General features: G+C 61.0%; 1 protein-coding gene across 4 annotated transcripts in view; it reads right to left on the bottom strand.

Moving 5' to 3' along the window:
- The window catches only part of HSPA12B (heat shock protein family A (Hsp70) member 12B), a 21,294-nt gene extending 3,459 nt beyond the window's left edge, over nucleotides 1-17,835 (bottom strand). For 2 of the 4 annotated variants that reach the window (XR_007203805.1, XM_048304611.1), the window contains exons 1-12: nucleotides 14,468-14,713; nucleotides 12,331-12,376; nucleotides 10,282-10,382; nucleotides 7,817-7,941; nucleotides 6,947-7,133; nucleotides 6,561-6,665; nucleotides 6,143-6,259; nucleotides 3,825-3,996; nucleotides 2,421-2,507; nucleotides 1,909-2,013; nucleotides 766-1,024; nucleotides 478-581 (exon numbers count right to left, since the gene is read on the bottom strand). Coding sequence is in view for 3 of the 4 variants with exons in the window: in XM_048304611.1 (XP_048160568.1) it covers nucleotides 478-581; nucleotides 766-1,024; nucleotides 1,909-2,013; nucleotides 2,421-2,507; nucleotides 3,825-3,996; nucleotides 6,143-6,259; nucleotides 6,561-6,665; nucleotides 6,947-7,133; nucleotides 7,817-7,941; nucleotides 10,282-10,382; nucleotides 12,331-12,373 (1,405 nt within the window). In the remaining variant the exon portion in view is untranslated. Of the gene's footprint in view, nucleotides 1-477; nucleotides 582-765; nucleotides 1,025-1,908; nucleotides 2,014-2,420; nucleotides 2,508-3,824; nucleotides 3,997-6,142; nucleotides 6,260-6,560; nucleotides 6,666-6,946; nucleotides 7,134-7,816; nucleotides 7,942-10,281; nucleotides 10,383-12,330; nucleotides 12,377-14,467; nucleotides 14,714-17,743 lie in introns of those variants that run through there. The other 2 variants (XM_048304610.1, XM_048304609.1) reach the window with 2 other exon arrangements.
- Nucleotides 17,836-18,414: the final 579 nt, after the last annotated feature.

Raw genomic sequence — 18,414 nt, forward strand, 5'->3', positions numbered from 1 at the left:
GGATGGGGGGCTCTGAGGGACAGGGGTGATCCCAAGGACAAAGGGGGTTCCAGGGACAAGGACAGTTCCAGGGAGGGAGCGGGGTCCTAGGGACAGGGAAGGTCCCGGAGATGGAAGGGGTCCCAGGGATGGGTGAGATCCCAGGAACTGGGGGCTCCCAGTAACAGGGAAGGTCCCAGGGATGGGGAGTGATCCCAGGGACAGGGGGTGATCCCAGGGACAGGGGGCGATCCCAGGGACAGGGGGCGATCCCAGGGATGGGGAGTGATCCCAGGGACAGGGGGCGATCCCAGGGACAGGGGGCGATCCCAGGGATGGGGAGTGATCCCAGGGACAGGGAGTGATCCCAGGGACAGGGGGCGATCCCAGGGACAGGGGGCGATCCCAGGGATGGGGAGTGATCCCAGGGATGGGGAGTGATCTGAGGGACAGGGATTGGGGTGTCCCCCAGGGATGGGGGTGTCCCCCAGGCCGCACCGATGTGCTGGATGATGTGGGTGATGGTTGGCTGGAACAGCTCGTTCATGGCCTCGGGGGACATCCGCAGCATCCCTTGGGACGACCACTTCACCAGGTTGACACTGGGGATGGACAGGGGACCCAGGCGTCACTGCCCACTCCCGCCTGCTCCTTCCGTGTCCTCTCCCACCCACCCCACCACCCCCGTCCCACCATTGCCCTTCTCTTGCCCTCTCCCCATCCCCAACGTCACTCCCAAGATGTCCCCGTGCTCCCGAGATGTCCCCAAGCCGCGTCACCCCTCACTTGCTCTTGCGGAGCGCGGTCTCGACGTTGTGGCCGCGGTGTTTGCGGTAGAAGTCGATGAAGGAGAAGGGCAGGGAGATGTTGAGGGGGCTGGAGCGGCTCGGGGCGGCCGCGCGCTTCCGCGCCTCGAAGGCAATGGTCAGGTCCACCCAGGCCGCCGGACGCTTGGCCTTGAAGGTGGCGATGAAATCGTCCCCGAAGATGTGGCACAGCAGCTTCTCGAAGGCCAGGTCCACGCCCACGGCCCCGTAGGGACCTCCTGAGGGACGAGGGTGGGGTCAGGAGGTGGCCCCGTGGTAGCCATGTCCCCGTGGCCGCTATGACCCCCATCACCACGTTCTCCCATGTCCCTACGTCCTCCATATTCCCGTGTCCCCGTGTCTCCCATCCCTGTGTCCCTGTGGTCCCCATGTCCCCGTGTCTCCTATGTCCCCGCTCCCGATGTCCTCATGTCCCTCATCACCATGTCCCCCATATCCCCCATATCCCCATGGCACCCCAACCCCACATCCCCCCATCCCAATGTCCCCCACATTCCCATGACCCCAAACTCACGTGTCCCCATGTCCCCATCATCATCTCCTTGTGTCCCCATGTCCCCCATGTGGCACCCACACCCCCATGTCCCCGTGTCTCCTATGTCCCCCACCACCATGTCCCCCATATCCCCCTTGTCCCCATGGCACCCCAACCCCGTGTTCCCCACATTCTCATCACCCCAAATCCCTGTGTCCCCATGTCTCCCACCACCACATCCCCGTGTCCCCCCCATCCCGACGTCCTCAGGTCCCCACATAACCCCGTGGCACCCATGTCCCCAGGTCCCCCACACTCCCTTGTCTCCTCCACCCCAGCCCCATCCCTCTATCCCCCCTCACCCACCACCCCCAACCCATCCCCTCTGTCCCTTCTTGTCCCCCTTAAATCCACCCCCGTCCCACTTTGTCTCCCCAATCCACCCCCCTGTCCCTCTGTCCCCTCTCTGTCCCCCCGGTCCCCTTGCACTTCCCCCCGCCGCCACCAGGTGGAGCCACAGCCCCACCCACGACCCTTTTGTGGGGCGGGGGGCTCCAGCCGGGTTTTGGGGTCCAGGGGGATCCCAGAGCGGGGGAAAAAATGGATGGATGGGGATCCGGAGCCCACCCGAAGCTTTGTAGAGCTCCTTCAGAGTCCCCTGCGGCTTCTCGATCTGGTGCACGGTCAGATCCACGGTCCCCCCACCACAATCGGCCACGATGTACCTGTCACCTGCGGGAGGGGACAGCGACAGGGTGGCGGTCCTGAGTGACCCCCCGCGACACCCACCCGAGGGCTGGGAGCTTGAGATTCCCTCAGGAAAACGAAGATTTAACCAAAATATCGAGGGGTTGGGGGTGGTTTCCCCACCCAAAAAAACCAGCTGGAATTTGGGGGGGCAGAGGGTTGAAGGGATGGGATGGTGGCAGGGAGATCCCGCCCCTTCTGTGGGGTCAAGGGACTGGCCCCACCCGTGTGACCCCCATGGCAAGGGCACCCTCAGCCCCTCAACCACTCATCCAGGGGGACCCCAGGATCCAGAAAGTCCCCAGAATCTGGGAAGTCTCTGGAATCTGGGAAGTGCTCAGGATCTGGGAATCTCCAGCGGGAACCCCCACCCGTCTTCCCCCCACTCCTACCTGCCTGCATCTCCGACCAGAGCTCCCCCACTCCCGACTCCACCAGGAAGGTCCGGCTGTGCCGGGATCGCCGGAGCTGCTCCCGGGCTGAGGGACAGAGCCAGAGGTCAGCAGTGGGGTCAGGATCCCCTCACTATTTCCATGGGATCCACCCCATTCCCTGGAATCCGCCCCATTCCTGCTGTACTGGGGCTATACTGGGAGCACTGGTGGCCCCCATATGGCCCAGCTCCACCACAGATGGGCTGATCCAGCTTTTCCACTGCCCTGCTGGGATCCCAAAGGATCCCACCGGATCCCATGGGATCACCCTGTGCCCACCTGCGATGCCACCTCCGCCCCGGACCCCAAAGCCTGGGTGGGGTTTCCTCTGCTCCCCCCGTCCCAAGGACATCAAAGCCACCCGGAAGGGCCGGGATGAATCACAGAAGGTGGGGCTATCCCGGGATATTTTTGGCTCATGGATAATTCCTCATCCTCAGGATCAGCTCGAGCAACCCCATAAATCCCACGGAACCCCGAATCTCCATCTAGGATCACCACCAGCACATCCCAATTCCAGGGCTTGGTCCCAACTGGGAAATCTGGGGCTGTCCCAGGAAAGCCTCAGGATGCCATGGATGGGGGGACACTCCCTTGAGGTGGCCCAGGGACACGAGGTGGTGGCCAAGGTGGCAGGAGGGGGACACGGCTTGGGGGCTTCTGGGAAAGCAGGGAAAAATGCCCTGGATTTGGGGTGCGGGGAATGGGGTCTCTGGGAATGGGGGATCTGGGAACGGGGGGTTTCTGGGGACAGGGGGCCTAGGAATGGGAGGGGTCTCTGGGAGTGGGGGATCTCTGGGGATGGGGATCTCTGGGAACAGGGGTCTCTGGAATGGGGTCTTTGAGAATGGAGTCTCTGGGAACGGGGTCTCTGGGAATGGGGTCTCTGGAAATGGGGGGGTCTTTGGGAATGGGGGATCTCTGGGGACAGAGATCTCTTTGAGATTGGGGGGAATCTCTGGGAATGGGTTTTCTGGGAATGGGGTCTCTGGGAATGGTGAGTCTCTGGGAATGGGGTCTCTGGCAATGGGGGACCTCTGGGAATGGAGTGTCTGGGAATGGGGTCTCTGGGAATGGGGTCTCTGGGAATGGGGGGGCCTTGGAATTGGGTCTTTGAGAATGGGGAGGCCTTGGAATGGGGTCTCTGGGAATGGGGGTCTCTGGGAATGGGGGAGCCTTGGAATGGGGTCTCTGGGAACAGGGGTCTCTGGGAACGGGGGGATCTCTGGGAATGGCATCTCTCGGGACTTCCCCAGCCGTTGCAGCTGCTGGACCCTCCAGACCTGGAACCCAGGCCCAGATGCCATTCCCTGCTCCTCCAGCCCCCGGCCCTGTCCCGACCCCATTTCCTGCACCACTCACCCTGCCGGAAGCTGGAGTCGATGGGGTGGGGGGGCTCCGCCCCGCTGGCCGGGGGCCGGCAGCTCAGCTCGATCAGTTGGTGCAGCCGCAGCTTCCGGCAGTAAATGGAGGCGGCCTCGGGCTCCAGCGCGATCAGCAGCTGCTCCGGGACCTCCGGGGACACCAGGCCGGCCTGTGGGGACACGCGGTGACAGGGCGGGGAGGGGACGGGGACTGGGGGTTCCCAGAGTGTGTCCACATCCCCTTGGTGCTCACCTGGATCTGGAGTTGTGGAATGCTGGAGGACCCAACCCTCACCAAACATCCGAATGTTCACCCAAAAACTCAACCGAGCAATCAGCCACCCAGCTCGTGAGCCAACAGCTCAACCAATGAGCCAAGCACCCAGTCAACCCATCCAACCACTCAACCAACCAACCACCCAACCAACAACTCAACCAACCAACCACCCAACCAACGACCTGACCACCAAAACCAGCCACCTAACCAACCAACCACCCAACCAATGACCTGACCACCAAACCAACCACCCAACCAACCATTCAACCAACCAACCACCCAACCAATGACCTGACTACCAAACCAACCACCCAACCAACCACACAGTCACTCAACCCTGCTCAACCTACCAACCAGCCACCCAGCCCGAGACCCAACTGCTCAACCAACCACCCGAGCGCCAAACCAACCACCTAAGCAACCACCCAACCAATCAACCACTCAGTCATCCAACCGCTCCACCAACCATTGACCTGAACACCAAACCAACCACTCAACCAATCACCCACCCACCCAAGCAACCACTCAACCAATGACCCAACCACCAAACCAATCACCTAGCCCATGACCCAGCTGCTCAACCAACCACCCATCCAATCAATGATTCAACCACTCAACTAACTACTCAACCACCTAAGCACTCAACCATCCAACCACTCAACCAACCACCAGCTCAACCAATCACCCAAGCACCAAACCAATCACCCAACCAATGACCCAACTGCTCAACCAACCACCCACCCAACCAACCACCCACCCAATGATTCAACCCCTCAACCAACCAACCACTCAACCAACCAACCACTCAGCAAAACAACCGCTCAACCAACGACCCAACCACCCACGCAATCAACCACCCAACCAATGACCCACCTGCTCAAGCAACCAACCAACTGCTCAACCAACACCCTGACCAACAACCCAACCACTCCACCAACCAACCGCTCAACCAACACCCTGACCAACAACCCAACCACTCCACCAACCAACTGCTCAACCAACACCCTGACCAACAGCCCAACCACTCAACCAACCAACCGCTCAACCAACACCCTGACCAACAACCCAACCACTCAAGCAAACAACCGCTCAACCAACACCCTGACCAATGACCCAACCGCTCAACCAAACAACCACTCAACCAACACCCTGACCAACAACCCAACCACTCCACCAACCAACCGCTCAACCAACACCCCGACCAACAACCCAACCACTCCACCAACCAATCGCTCAACCAACACCCCAACCAACAACCCAACCACTCCACCAACCAACCGCTCAACCAACACCCTGACCAACAACCCAACCACTCCACCAACCAACCGCTCAACCAACACCCTGACCAACAACCCAACCACTCCACCAACCAACCGCTCAACCAACACCCTGACCAACAACCCAACCACTCAACCAAACAACCACTCAACCAACACCCTGACCAACAACCCAACCACTCAACCAAACAACCGCTCAACCAACACCCCGACCAACAACCCAACCACTCCACCAACCAACCGCTCAACCAACACCCCGACCAACAACCCAACCACTCAACCAAACAGCTGCTCAATCAATGACCTGAGCACCAAATCAGCCATGCAACCATTGAACCACTCAATCAACAACCCACCCAACCAACGACCCAACCGCTCAATCAGCCACTCAACCACTCACCCAGCAAATTATCCAACCAACCAATCAACCGACAACTTTTGGTTGGTTTTGGTTGGGAGGGACCTTAAATCCCATCCAATTCCACGCCCTGACGTGGGCATGGACACCTCCCACTATCCCAGCTGGATCCAAGCCCCATCCCACCCAGCCTTGGACACTTCCAGGGATGGAGCAGCCACAGCTTCTCTGGGAATTCCAGCCCAGCACCTCCCCACCCTCACAGGGAGGAATTCCTTCCCAGTATCCCACCTAACCCTGCCCTCTGGCACTGGAAATTCAGTGTGAGGGAGGATGGGGATATCCCCAGAGACCAAAACCCCTGTGAAGGTCACCACGTGGTCACCCCCTGGAGTCCCCCCCACCTTGTAGGCCGCTTCCCGCATGAACTGCTTGGCCGGCTGCTTCCAGATGGCCGGCACGGTGAGGACCCAGCGGATGGCATCATTCTCGGGCAGGGATGGGCACTGGTCCTTCAGCTCCTGCCAGGGACAAGCAGGAGGTGATGTCCTGGCTGGAGCATGGGGGCTCCCAGTGAATCATGGAATGGGTTGGGTTGGGAAAGGACCTTAAATCCCATCCAGTCCCACACAGGGACACCTTCCACTATTCCAGGTGGCTCCAAGCCCCATCCAACCTTGCCTTGGACACTTCCAGGGATCATGGGGCAGCCACAGCTGCTCTGGGATTTCCGTTCCAGGGCCTCCCCACCCTCACATGGAGAGGACCCTACAAACGATTCCATTTAGGAAGGAGGAGGAGGAGGGACGGAGGTGGCCCCACCTGCACCGCGTGCTGCTTGAAGAAGCGCAGCGCATGGGCAAACACCTCCAGTGCCAGCATCTTCTTCCCATTGACAGCTTCCAGCTCGGTTTTCATGGTCAGATCCTGCCGGGAACAGCAGATGGATCACACAAGGGGCTGGGAGGTGGCCGGATCCATCACCAAACCTCAGGAATTTGCTCATCCCTCTGTGCCCGAGCTGGAGTTCAGGCACTTGAAGCACCTTTGTGCAGCCACATCCACTCACCCTGGAGCAGCTCGGACAGGAGAACCCCAAATTCACCCTTCAAATGGGCTAAAACGGGGCTTTTTCCAACATTTCAACTCAGCCTGGCCAGGATTCCCCTGGGAATATCAGGAACGTTGGGGTGGGAGCAGGGACTCACACTGGTGCTATGGATCTTCATCTTAAACTTCTCGAAGTAGAACCACTCGCGGGCCTCCTCGGGGTCCAGGTCATGGTAGTAATCCCGGGCGGTGTAGCCGAAGCTGTGGAATGTCCCCTCCGGGGTCAGCAGGAGGCTGGTGGGGGTCTTCTGGTTGGCCACGCCTGGGTCCCCCCCTTCCCATTTCCTGCAAAGAGGACCCAGAGCTGGTGAACTTCCAGGGAATGGGTCCTGCCAGGTTGGATTTGTTTCTATGGGCATGGTCTGAAGGACCTCAAAGGGGGACAAAGTAGGAGGGATGACCCCATTCTGTCCTCCAAGGAATTTCATGGAATTCCAGACTGGTTTGGGTTGGGAGGGACCTTGAAGACCACCCAGTGCCACCCCCTGCCATGAGCAGGGACACCTCCCACTATCCCAGGTGGATCCAAGCCCCAGTGTCCAGCCTGGCCTTGGACATTCCCAGGGATCCAGGGGCAGCCCCAGCTGCTCTGGCAATTCCAGCCCAGCCCCTGCCCACCCTCCCAGCCAGCAATTCCTTCCCAACATCCCAGCCCAAGCTCCCCTTTCCCACTGGGAAGCCATTCCCTGCCTCCTGGCCCTCCAGCCCTTGGCCCCAGTCCCTCTGCAGCTCTCCTGGAGCCCCTTTAGGCCCTGCAAGGGGCTCGCAGCTCTCCCTGGCTCCTTCCCTTCCCCAGGCTGGACATTCCACAGCAGAGAGGCTCCAGCCCTTGGAGTATCCTCATCCCACACATTCCACCCGTTGCTTCCAGGAATCATCTCCCACCAACCCAACATCCATCATTTTGGGGCCATAAAAGTCCTTTCCCAGCCCCAGGAGCAGCTCCGGGGCCTCTGGTGGCTCCTCACCTCATCATGTGGATGGCCTCAGGATCGCTGGTGAAGCTGAAGGCATAACCGCTGGAGGTGGTGCCGAAGTCGATGGCCACCACCACGGAGAAGGACGGGGTCTGCTGGGAGCGCGCCTCGCTCCGCTGGAACACAAGGAATGGGATCAAGCACTCAGCTGGGGCTGGCTCATTCCAGAAAAGGGGTAAAAAACCCAGGAAGGGGTTCATTCTCTCAGGATTTTCAGGATTTTTTCCAGGATGTTCACCCAACTCGCTGATTCCCTGATGGGTGATTCCTCTTCTTACACATCTCCAACTCATTGGGAAAAGGATCTCCCGTATTCCATGAGGTGGCTGCGGTTGTTCCTAAAGGCAGTTCCCATGGGACACAAGGATTTGGGCAGCCCTGGAGAGGGATGGATGCCCACTGGGTCACCCAGGATGGTTGGGGGGTCCTGTTTTTATCGTGGTGCTGAGCCCTCCTCACTTGAACCCTAAAATCAGAGCCAAGAACCCCCAAAACCTTCCTGGTGTCCAGCCTTGCTCCAAGGGACCTCGTCCCATGTGTCCCCACAGGTCACCCTATCAAAAACTTTCACCGTGTCCAATCTCACCTTGTCCCAGGTGTCCCCAAGGGTCACTGAACCCAAAACTTTCCCTGTATCCAATCTCACTCCAAGGGACCTCATCCCAGGTGTCCCCAAGGGTCAGCGAGTGGAAAACCTTCCCTGTATCCAATCTCACTCCAAGGGACATTGTCCCAGGTGTCCCCAAGGGTCACTGAACCCAAAACCTTCCCTGCTCCCCATCTTGGACTAGGTGACATCATCCCAGGTGTCCCCAAGGGTCACTGAACCCAAAACTTTCCCTGTATCCAATCTCACTCCAAGGGACATTGTCCCAGGTGTCCCCAAGGATCATTGAAAACAAAACCTTCCCTGCTCCCCATCTTGGACCAGGTGACATCATCCCGGGTGTCCCCATGGATCACCCAATCAAAGCCTTTCCCTGCTTCCCATCTCAGACTAGGTGACATCATCCCACGTGTCCCCAAGGGTCACCCAGCCAAAACCCTTCCCTGTGTCCAATCTAACCTTGTCCCAGGTGTCCCCAAGGGTCACCCAGCTGAAAATCCCCCTGGCCCAGGCGTTTTGGGATGTTCCCACTGCTGCTCCCACACTTTTCCTTTCCCCGCCCCGTGTCCCTGTCCCTTCTCTCCAGCGCTGTCACCGTGCCGAAGGAGCCGTGAGGATGTGACAAGGCCCTGTCCCGGTGTCACCACGGGAAGCTGAAAGCCTCGTTAACTTTTAATGTCCCCAGATTTGATAAGTGCGGACACGAGCTGGCCGGGAAAAATGCCGGGATCAGCAGGGAAGAGGCGGCTGGCGCAGGAATGTGCATGGACAAGGAACTCCAGGGAGGATCCGGCTCAGGAATGCGGCCTCCCACACGCCCCCGATGAGGGCAGGTGCTTTGTGGGGGTTCAACTGATCCTAGTGGGTTGTTCTGGAGCTGGAAAACCCCTCCATCCTGAAAATCCCATGGATATAGGTCCTGGGATAGGCTGACCCATCCTGTGGGACTGGGGGGATGGAGGCTGGACTGGGAGGGGAGGGGAGGGGGAGAAGCAACTGGGGAAGGATCAGAGGGGCAAGAACAGTGGGACAGACCCTACAGCCCCCCAGGGACCCCACAATGGCCTTACTGGGACCCCACAGTGGTCTTATTGGGAACCCCATAACAGCCTTACTGGGAATAGCACAATGGCCATACTGGGAGCCCACAGTGGTCTTATTGGGAACCCCGTAACAGCCTTACTGGGAATGGCACAACGGCCATACTGGGACCCCACAACTGCCTTACTGGGAACACCGCAAGGGCCTTACTGGGAGCCCCTGGGGTCTTACTGGGATCTCACACTGGCGTTACTGGGGACCCCAAAACTCTCTTACAGAAGATCCCACAGCTTTTTTACTGGGACCTCACAGTGGTGCTACTGGGACCCCACAGTGGCCTTACTGGGGACCCCACAATGGCCTTACTGGGACGCCAAAATTTCCTTACTGGGAACACCATAGTGGTCTTATTGGGAACACCATATTCGCCTTACTAGGACCCCAAAATGGCCTTACTGGGACCCCACAATGGCCTTACTGGGAACCCCACAATGGCCTTACTGGGAACCCCACAACTGCCTTAATGGGGACCCCACAACTGCCTTAATGGGGATCCCACAACTGCCTTACTGGGAACTTCACAACTGCCTTACTGGGACCCCACAACGGCCTTACTGGGACCCCACAACTGCCTTACTGGGAACCCCACAACTGCCTTATTGGGACCCCACAATGGCCTTACTGGGACCCCACAATGGCCTTACTGGGAACCCCACAACTACCTTACTGGGTTTTCTACACTGGCCTTACTGGGAACCCCATAATGACCTTACTGGTCCCCCAATGGCCCTACTGGTCCCCCACTTACCGGTGACTGGGAAGGTGTCAATGGGGCGATGCTGCAGCTGTCATGGGGTGTCCCCGGGGAGCCGGGCGGGGACGGCGTTGGGCACCGCTCGCTGTTGGCACCTGGGGACATGGACGGCTGAGTCCAGGTGACCCCAACCTCCCACAAAGACCCTTCCCCAAGGAGAGACCACCCGGGACGTCCCGATGGAGACGGATCCGGGGTGAATGTGGCATTGGAGGAGACAGAGCCACTGTGGGGACTTCAGGCATGGAGACGTGGAGATCATAAAATCATGGAATTGTGGGATGGTTGGAGTTGGGAAGGACCCTAAAGATGATCCACGGGCAGAGATACCTTCCACTATCCCAGGTTGCTCCAACATGGCCTGGGACACTTCCAGGGATAGGGAAGCTGCTCCAGGCCAGCAGCTGGAAGGTTTGGATTCAGAGGGAATGGGGGAAAACTTGGAAAGAGGGAAAGGAAGTGTCTGTGGTTCAAATCCTTGGAGACCCAGAGAGGGGAAGCGGGTCCAGCTCAGACCCTGGGCTGAATTCCAGAACATCCCGGTTTTCTGGAGACCCTGGAAATTCCTGTGTGAGCCTGTGGTGACCCCAAAATCTGGGGGTGGGGACCTCAGGGATGGCACAGCGGATTTTCCCTCCTCCTCTTCCTCTTCCTGGAGCCACCAGCCATCCTTGTCCCTTCCAGCAGCAGAATTCCAGCCCCAGGGACCCCCGAAGATCCCAGAATTGGGATGGGATGAGCCCCAGAGTCCCCCGCACCCCACACCAGGGACACGAGGCTGTCCCACCTACACTGCCCCGGGCACCTATCTCCAATTAGCAGCCAGCATTAATTAATCACCACCTACAAAAGAGCCAAAAGAGCTGGACCGGCTCCAGCTGGAAGGGGGCGGCCGGGAAGGGGCTGGGGGAGCCAATGGAGCAACTTTCCCAAGGGATTGGGATGGGGTAAAGTGTTGGGAATGGGATCTGAGGTCCAGGCGGTGATACTGGGGAGGTGAAGGGACTGTCGGCCCCAAGACCTCGATTTGGGATTGCTGATCCAGCCGGGATCCTGCCGGGATCGGGGCCATGGGAGCAGGGATGACCAGCGCCCGCCCCCAGCCAGGCTCTGGAGAGATTTGGGAACAGAGGAGGCTCCTCCGGGAAGAGCAAAACTCCATCTCCCCTTCGCCAGTGTCCAGACAAACCCACCCCGTTTGCACTGGGACACCCTCTGGAAGCTCAGGAGCCCCAGGGAGTGCTCCAGGAATGCTCTGGGACCCCCCCAACAACAGCAGCAGCCACGGGATTGGGCTGGGGCTGATCCCGACTTTCTGTGTCCGGGGAAGAGCCGAGGCACTGCCACGTCGTGGAGTTGGGGACAGCGATTGCCACGTGTCCCCCCCGGAGCCGTGCCAGTGACATGTCTGCTGTCCCCAACACCTGCTCCATAAGTGCCTTTCCCTGTATCCCTGTCTGTCCCATAAATATTTGATCTCAGACAAACGGGAATGGTCTCTCCGCCGCCTCCGCATACGACAGAGCCGGGGGGACTGGTGAACCCCCCAGGGGGCTCTGGAGAGCCTTGGACATGAAATCCCATTCCTGTGGATAAGGGTCGGGATCGGGTTGGGGGGGTGGTTAATTCCTGCTGTGGCCTCCATACTCCTAGGTTTGGGATGGCAGGATTGAGTTTGGGATCGAGGACTCGGATTTGGCATGTCTGGATTGGGTTTGGGACGGAAGGATCAGGTTTGGAATGGCAGGATCGGGTTTGGGATGGCGGGATCGGGTTTGGGATGGTGGCCTCAGGTTTGGGATGGCAGGATCGGGTTTGGGATGGCAGGATCGGGTTTGGGATGGCAGGATTGGTTTTGGGATGGTGGGATCAGGTTTGGGATGGCAGGATCGGGTTTCCTCCCACACCTGGTTCTGGTTACCCTGGCGTGGGAGCTGTGGAGGGGACACAGAAGGGGAACAGCGAGGGACCCCGACACAGAACGATCTTCTGGGGGGGCTCAGGGGACACGTGAGCCAGTGCCACCCCCCAGGACATCCTTACCCATCCGCAGGCTCTGCATCCCGGGCTCCAGGAGCATCGCCATGGCCTGAAAAAGAAAGGGACAAAATCCATCCCTGTGTCCCCTCGGAGGCGTGGGGTGGCCACGGTGTCCCCTCAGTGTGATCCCAGCCTTGATGCCCCCCAAAAACGCACTGGGGACGGGGCTGGGATCTGTAGGATTGGCAGGAGGGGATCCCAAATCCCAGCTCACAATAGGGTGCGGGAGCGGGGGGTCACCGGCTGTCACAGCCACTGTGGGGACAGGGGCCCGCGTTCCTGTCACTGGGAAGATCTGTGGGATACGGATGTGTGGGATACGGATCTGTGGGATACGGACATGTGGGAATCGCTGTTCCTGCACATTTTTACCCTCAGCCAAAGCCCTTTTTTGGGGTCTCATTTAGGGAAAATCCCAATTTATATTCCTGATGGAAGCACAGTGGCCAAAGGGATCCCAGACCCAGCCTGGACCAGCTCCAAATCTTCTTCCCAGGATAACACCCCAGTTCCTGGCTCCCTTCCCGAGGCTGCGGCATCCCGGCACCTCCGAGTCCCCCAGGCCATGCTGGCCGCTCTCATCCCACAAATCCAGCAGCTCGGGATAGGGCTGAGCTCATCGGGAGAGGCCTCGCCGTGAGCCAAACCCACCCACACACTGCCGGCCCCCACAGCTTTCCCTGTTCCCAAAAAAAACCCTTTAGGATACAAACGGCAGGTGGGAACGCTTTCCCTGGAATGGGGGTGTCCAGCTCCGGCCACCCCGGAGCTGTGGGTGGGGGTTGAGGTGCTGGTGGCCCTGGGGTGACGCAGGGGGGGGGTCCTGGCAGGTTAGAGGTGGTCCAGGGGCTTTTCCACCAAAATGGGGCTTTCCAGGAGGTTTTCCTGCAGGGACACACTCCAGAAATCAGCTCCCAACTGTGGGATTTGAGTCTTTTCCAGCAAAAACGCTGCCTGGGGCTCAGGCTGTGGTTTTGGGATGTGCAGGGATGTCCCCAATGTCCCCAACCCCGTAGTCTGAGCTCCCACATCCCGCGGATGGATGGATCCAGAGGGACATGCCAGACCTCGGTGACTCCGTGGATTCATTCCCTGTCCCTCCATGGCCATGGGGGGTGTCCAGGGGGTCACTCTGGGGTCTGTGCTGACCCTCAGGCTCCAGGTGGCCAAAATCCTCCTTCTTCAGAGCTGGCAGGGGGTGGCCAATAGCCACCTTCGTCCCCAAGGTGCCAACCCCCTGCTGAGGTCCCTGCAAGGAGGGTGGGTGGCCTCAACCCCCCAAGGTGTCCCCCAGTCACCCAGGGGACACAACACCAAGTCCCCAACTCCGGGGGTCCCTTCCAGGGCAGGATCCCGGTGGCTCTGGGGCTCCCTCCAGCAGGAGCGGCGATTTTGAGGACTTTCCACCATTTCCTCCCCTGCGGGGGCTCACGGAAACGGGGAAAGGAAACAAAGTTTGGGACGGGATCAGGCTGGAGGAGCCAGGAGCGACAGCGGGGCTGTGGCATGGCCGAGAGTGGCACGGGGACACCGGCTTGGCCTGGCACGGTGACCTCACAGCTCGGGTTGTCCCCACAACTCGAGATGTCCCCACGGGACACCCGGGGTGCTCAGGGCAGCTGTGGGGCTCCGATCCAGATGTTGCGGGGACAGAAGGAGCTGTTTTGTCCCCACATCCCCCCTGTGCCAGGGCTGAGCACGGCTGTGGGGTTGGGGACACCCCAAATCTTCCGGAAAAGCTGTTGGGGTTCCCTGGAGCCCTTTCCCTGTCCCCTCAGCCACGGCTGGGACACGGAAGCCACCCAGGGGTGTCCCCGGCAGAGCCCCTGCACAGTGCTGGCACATTGTGGCACTGTCCCTGGTGGTGTCCCCGATGGTGACAGCGGTGTCCCCCAGGACAGGACGCACGGGGACAGTGCCAGAGCGTCCATCCCCACTCCCCCCCGCGCCCACGGCCCCCCATTCCCACTGGGAAGAGCCCTCGCACTCCTGGCACCGCCCCCCCACCCCCCCCCCCTTAAGTGTCCCCAAACCGGGTAGAGACCCCCGGGGCGGTGCCACCCTCACCTGGGCCAGGGCTGACCCCCACTTCCCCACGCCCTGCTGTCCCCCAGCTGTCCCCAACCCCCCGGCCACTCACCGCTGGGGGGGGGGGGGGGACACAGGTTGGGGACCCCTCGGTGCAGCCCCCGCTTTGCCACTCGGGCTGTGCCCGCCGGGGTGGTGCCCGCGGCTCTGTCCCCGCGGCTCTGTCCCCGCGGCTCTGTCCCCGTCCTGTCCGCGGCTCTGTCCCCGTCGGGGCCCCGCGCAGTCCCCCGCGCTCCGGCTTCCTCCCACTCCCTGTCCCGGCCCAGGCAGCGCCTCAAATTGCAATTCCAGCTGCAGATGTGGGAGCGGGAGCAGCGGGAGGAGGAGGAGGAGGAGGAGGAGGAGGAGGAGGCAGGGCCAGCCCCGGCCCCGCCGGCAGCGGAACCTCCACTCCCCGCCCGGCCACGGCCACCGAGGGGGGACAAGGGTCCCAAAGCGGCCGGGATGGGGGACACGCCACCCCCACACCCCCCAGCTCCGCCAGTGTCACCCTGAATTTGTCCCAATCTCTGCCGGGTTTGTCACTGCGCGCCCCGGGTGACATCTGTCCCCACAACCAGTCCCCATCCCGGCTCCAGAGCCCGGGATTATCCTGCGATTCTCCTCCCAAGGGTCGTTCTCGTTCCCAGAGGGGGCTCCTGGATCGGATTGTGCCAGGAAGCAGAGCCCGGGGGTCCCGGGAGGGGGATCAGAGCCGAGGATCCCAGATTTGGGATCAGAGCTGGGAGATCCCGAGGGTGGGAGCAGAGCCGGGGGGTCCTGGGAGTGGGATCAGAGCCGGAGATCCCAGATTTGGGATCAGAGCTGGGAGATCCCAAGGGTGGGAGCAAAGCCCGGGGGGTCCTGGGAGTGGGATCAGAGCCGGAGATCCCAGATTTGGGATCAGAGCTGGGAGATCCCGAGGGTGGGAGCAGAGCCGGGGGGTCCCGGGAAGGGGATCAGAGCCGAGGATCCCAGATTTGGGATCAGAGCTGGGAGATCCCAAGCGTGGGAGCAGAGCCCGGGGGGTCCTGGGAGTGGGATCAGATCTGGGAGACCTCAAGGGTGGGAGGCAGAAAAAGGGTCCATCCTGCCATTCCCAAAAATAATGGGAAGGAACCACCTGTGGGGGCCTCAAAAGCACGGGCAGAATATTGGGATCGTTCCGATAATCGAGGAATTTGGGATCATTGGGATCACTGAGTTGAAGTAGTTGGGACCGCTGAGATAATTGGGATGGTTGAGAAAATTGGGATCATTTGGATCATTGGGGTTGTTGAGATAATTGGGATAATTTATTCATTAGGATTACTGAGATAATTGGGGTCGTCGGGATCATTGACAACATTGGGATCAGTGAGACCCCTTGGAACACCGGGAAAATTGGGATAATTTGAACCGCTGAGATTGCCGGGATCATTTGGATCATTGGGGTCGCTGAGATCATTGGGATCACTGGGATCAAGCCCCTGGGATCATTGGGATCAAGGTCAGGAAGCCCCTGGCTGGGAATGCCATGGCCTGGAGCAGGACGTGCCCCTGTGCCCAAGGGGGTGACACTGGCGGGGGACACTGGGGAGGGGACAAAGGGTCACCTCCTGAGCCAGGGGACATCCAAATCCCGCAGGGGACAGGAGGGGGATGTCAGAGCAGCATTTGGGATTATACTGGGGCTGTACTGGGAATTTTGGGGGTCCAGGTGACCGGGAGGTGTCCCAGCCCCCCCCCCCAGCCCTGCCTGGCACCACTGCCCGGAGCCAGGGAAGGTTCTGGAGGGGGGGGACAGGGACAAGAGCGGGGGCTCCGCCCGTGTTTGCGTCCCTGGCGCCCCGACAGGGATGAGGTAGCGCTTTCCGGGAATTGAGGCCCGGCCCATGGAAATGCCGCCGGGACAGGAAACCCGGGACGAGGACGGAGAACCGGGGCTGGAAGCGAGACCAGAGCCCAGGCCGGACCCGCAGCCGGTGGGGACAGCAGTGTCCCCCACCAGCACCCCAGGGTGGCATCGCGTCCCCAACCCGGGAGCTGGGGACAGGATCTGGGGACAGGATCTGGGCAGTCCATCCCCTCCTGCCCAGTGCTCCCAGTTTGTTCCTTCCCAGCCTTTCTGCGGCCAAACTGGGCCTTCCTGGGCCGGGAACTGCAGCGGGATAATGGGAATCTTCATCATCATCACCCCCTCCCAGATGTCCCACACGGAGCTGACGGATCGGGATGGACAAACGGGTGTAAATTGGGACAAAGGACATTGTCCCCACCACAGCGAGGTGACCTCAGTGCCGAGGGGACCCCGCGGGGAGGGGGTGCAGCCCTCCCACCCCCCTCTCCCGGCCCTGCCGGCGCTGCGGGAGCAGGGATGGATCCCACCCAGCCTGGGAAGGGCTGGATCGCTTCCTTCCCACTGCCCCGCCAAGGGCAGGGCGGCCACGGGGCCGCGGTGCCAGCGGGGGGGACGCGGTGCCACCCGAATTCCCACATTCCCGGTGTCCAAAGGCTGCGATTCCCACATTCCCGGTGTCCATCCGGGCTCCAAGCGAGGTCCCCTCCCCACCTCAGCGCTGTCCCCGGGGAGGGGGGGGATTTTGGGGTTGGAAAACCCCGGCAACCCCCGGAAATCCCCCGCGCACGGGCCTCAGTTTCCCCTCTTGCACACACACGTGTTCTTGCATACATGGGAGCAGGCAGGCGCTGGTGCACACTCCAGCCATCCCCTTGCACACCCACAGGAATCCTCTTGCACACACACGTGAACTCAGCTCCCCGCGCCTCTGCACACACACACGCGTGCTGTTCACGCCCTTGCACGCACACGCGTGCACGTCATGGCTCTCACTCGTGTTCTTCCACTCGCGTGCAGCCCTCCTTGCACACCCACGCGCGCACCCACAGCATTTGCACACGCGAACCCGCGCGCACACCCCCAAATCCGCGCACAACACCGGCGCTCACACACGCCCCGTGTGCGCGCACACCACGTGCACGCCCCCGTGTTCACACGCACCCGCCCGCACGCCCCGTTTGCACACCCGCACACACGGGCACGCACACCCACAACGCGCTCGCACCCCGCGTACGCGCACACGCATCCACACGCATTTGCACGCTCGCACCGCTGGCACGCCCCGTGGGCACACCCATGTGCACGCACACACACACACACACACACGTGCTCACCCACCCTTCCCCTCGCGGTGTCCCCTGTGTCCCCTCCCCTGGTGCCCCTGGCCGTGCCACGGTGTCCCCCAGCCTCCCCTTGTCCCCTCCCCGGATGCCCCTGGCCGTGCCACGGTGTCCCCCAGCCTTCCCTGAGGAAGAGGAGGGCGAGGAGGAGGCAGCTGCAAACCATTACCGAGAGGAGGGGGCGGCTCCGGGGGTCTCGCCGGGCTCCCCCCGCTCCAGAGGCTCTTCCCGGCCCCGGGTCAGGCGGAGTTCTCCGGGAAAGGAAAACAAACCGTGAGGGGCACAGAACGGGGGGGCTGCGGCAGCGCTGCCTCTGGGCGGTCCCCAAAAGGGGGGCTGGGGTCTCCAGTGCCCCCTCCCCGTGCCCGGCTGTGCCCAGATGTATCCTGGTGGCCACCTCTCTGCAGTGACAGTCGCCACCCTGCTGGCCTTGAGTCACCAAAGCCACCCCTGGGGTCTGTGCTGGGACCCTACCCCAGAGCCCCTTCCCTCCACAAGGAGCTGGGATTTGGGAATGAAGGAGCAGGGACAGTTTGGAATGGGGGCTGCAGCCTGGAGAGGATTTTCCACAGGGATTTTGGCCACCCCTTGTGGGAGGTTAAATCCAGAAATTCCTGTCCTGGAGAAGAGGGAGGGAAAAGTGGCTCCCAGCCTGTCTGGGATCTGTCTGGGACATGGCATTGTCACCCCACTGCAGCATTCCCACTTCCCAAGTGTCCCACTCCCCAGTATCCTGAGGGTTCCCTGCCCCCCTGCTCCTCCCACCCTCTGGAGCACCCCAAATTCAGGGATCTCTCCTGGCTGGATGAGGCCAGAGAGACTTGGGAAGCTGGGAATTCC

The sequence above is a fragment of the Corvus hawaiiensis genome, chromosome 5 (genome assembly GCF_020740725.1).
Source record: "Corvus hawaiiensis isolate bCorHaw1 chromosome 5, bCorHaw1.pri.cur, whole genome shotgun sequence".
NCBI classification, from domain to species: Eukaryota; Metazoa; Chordata; class Aves; order Passeriformes; family Corvidae; genus Corvus; species Corvus hawaiiensis.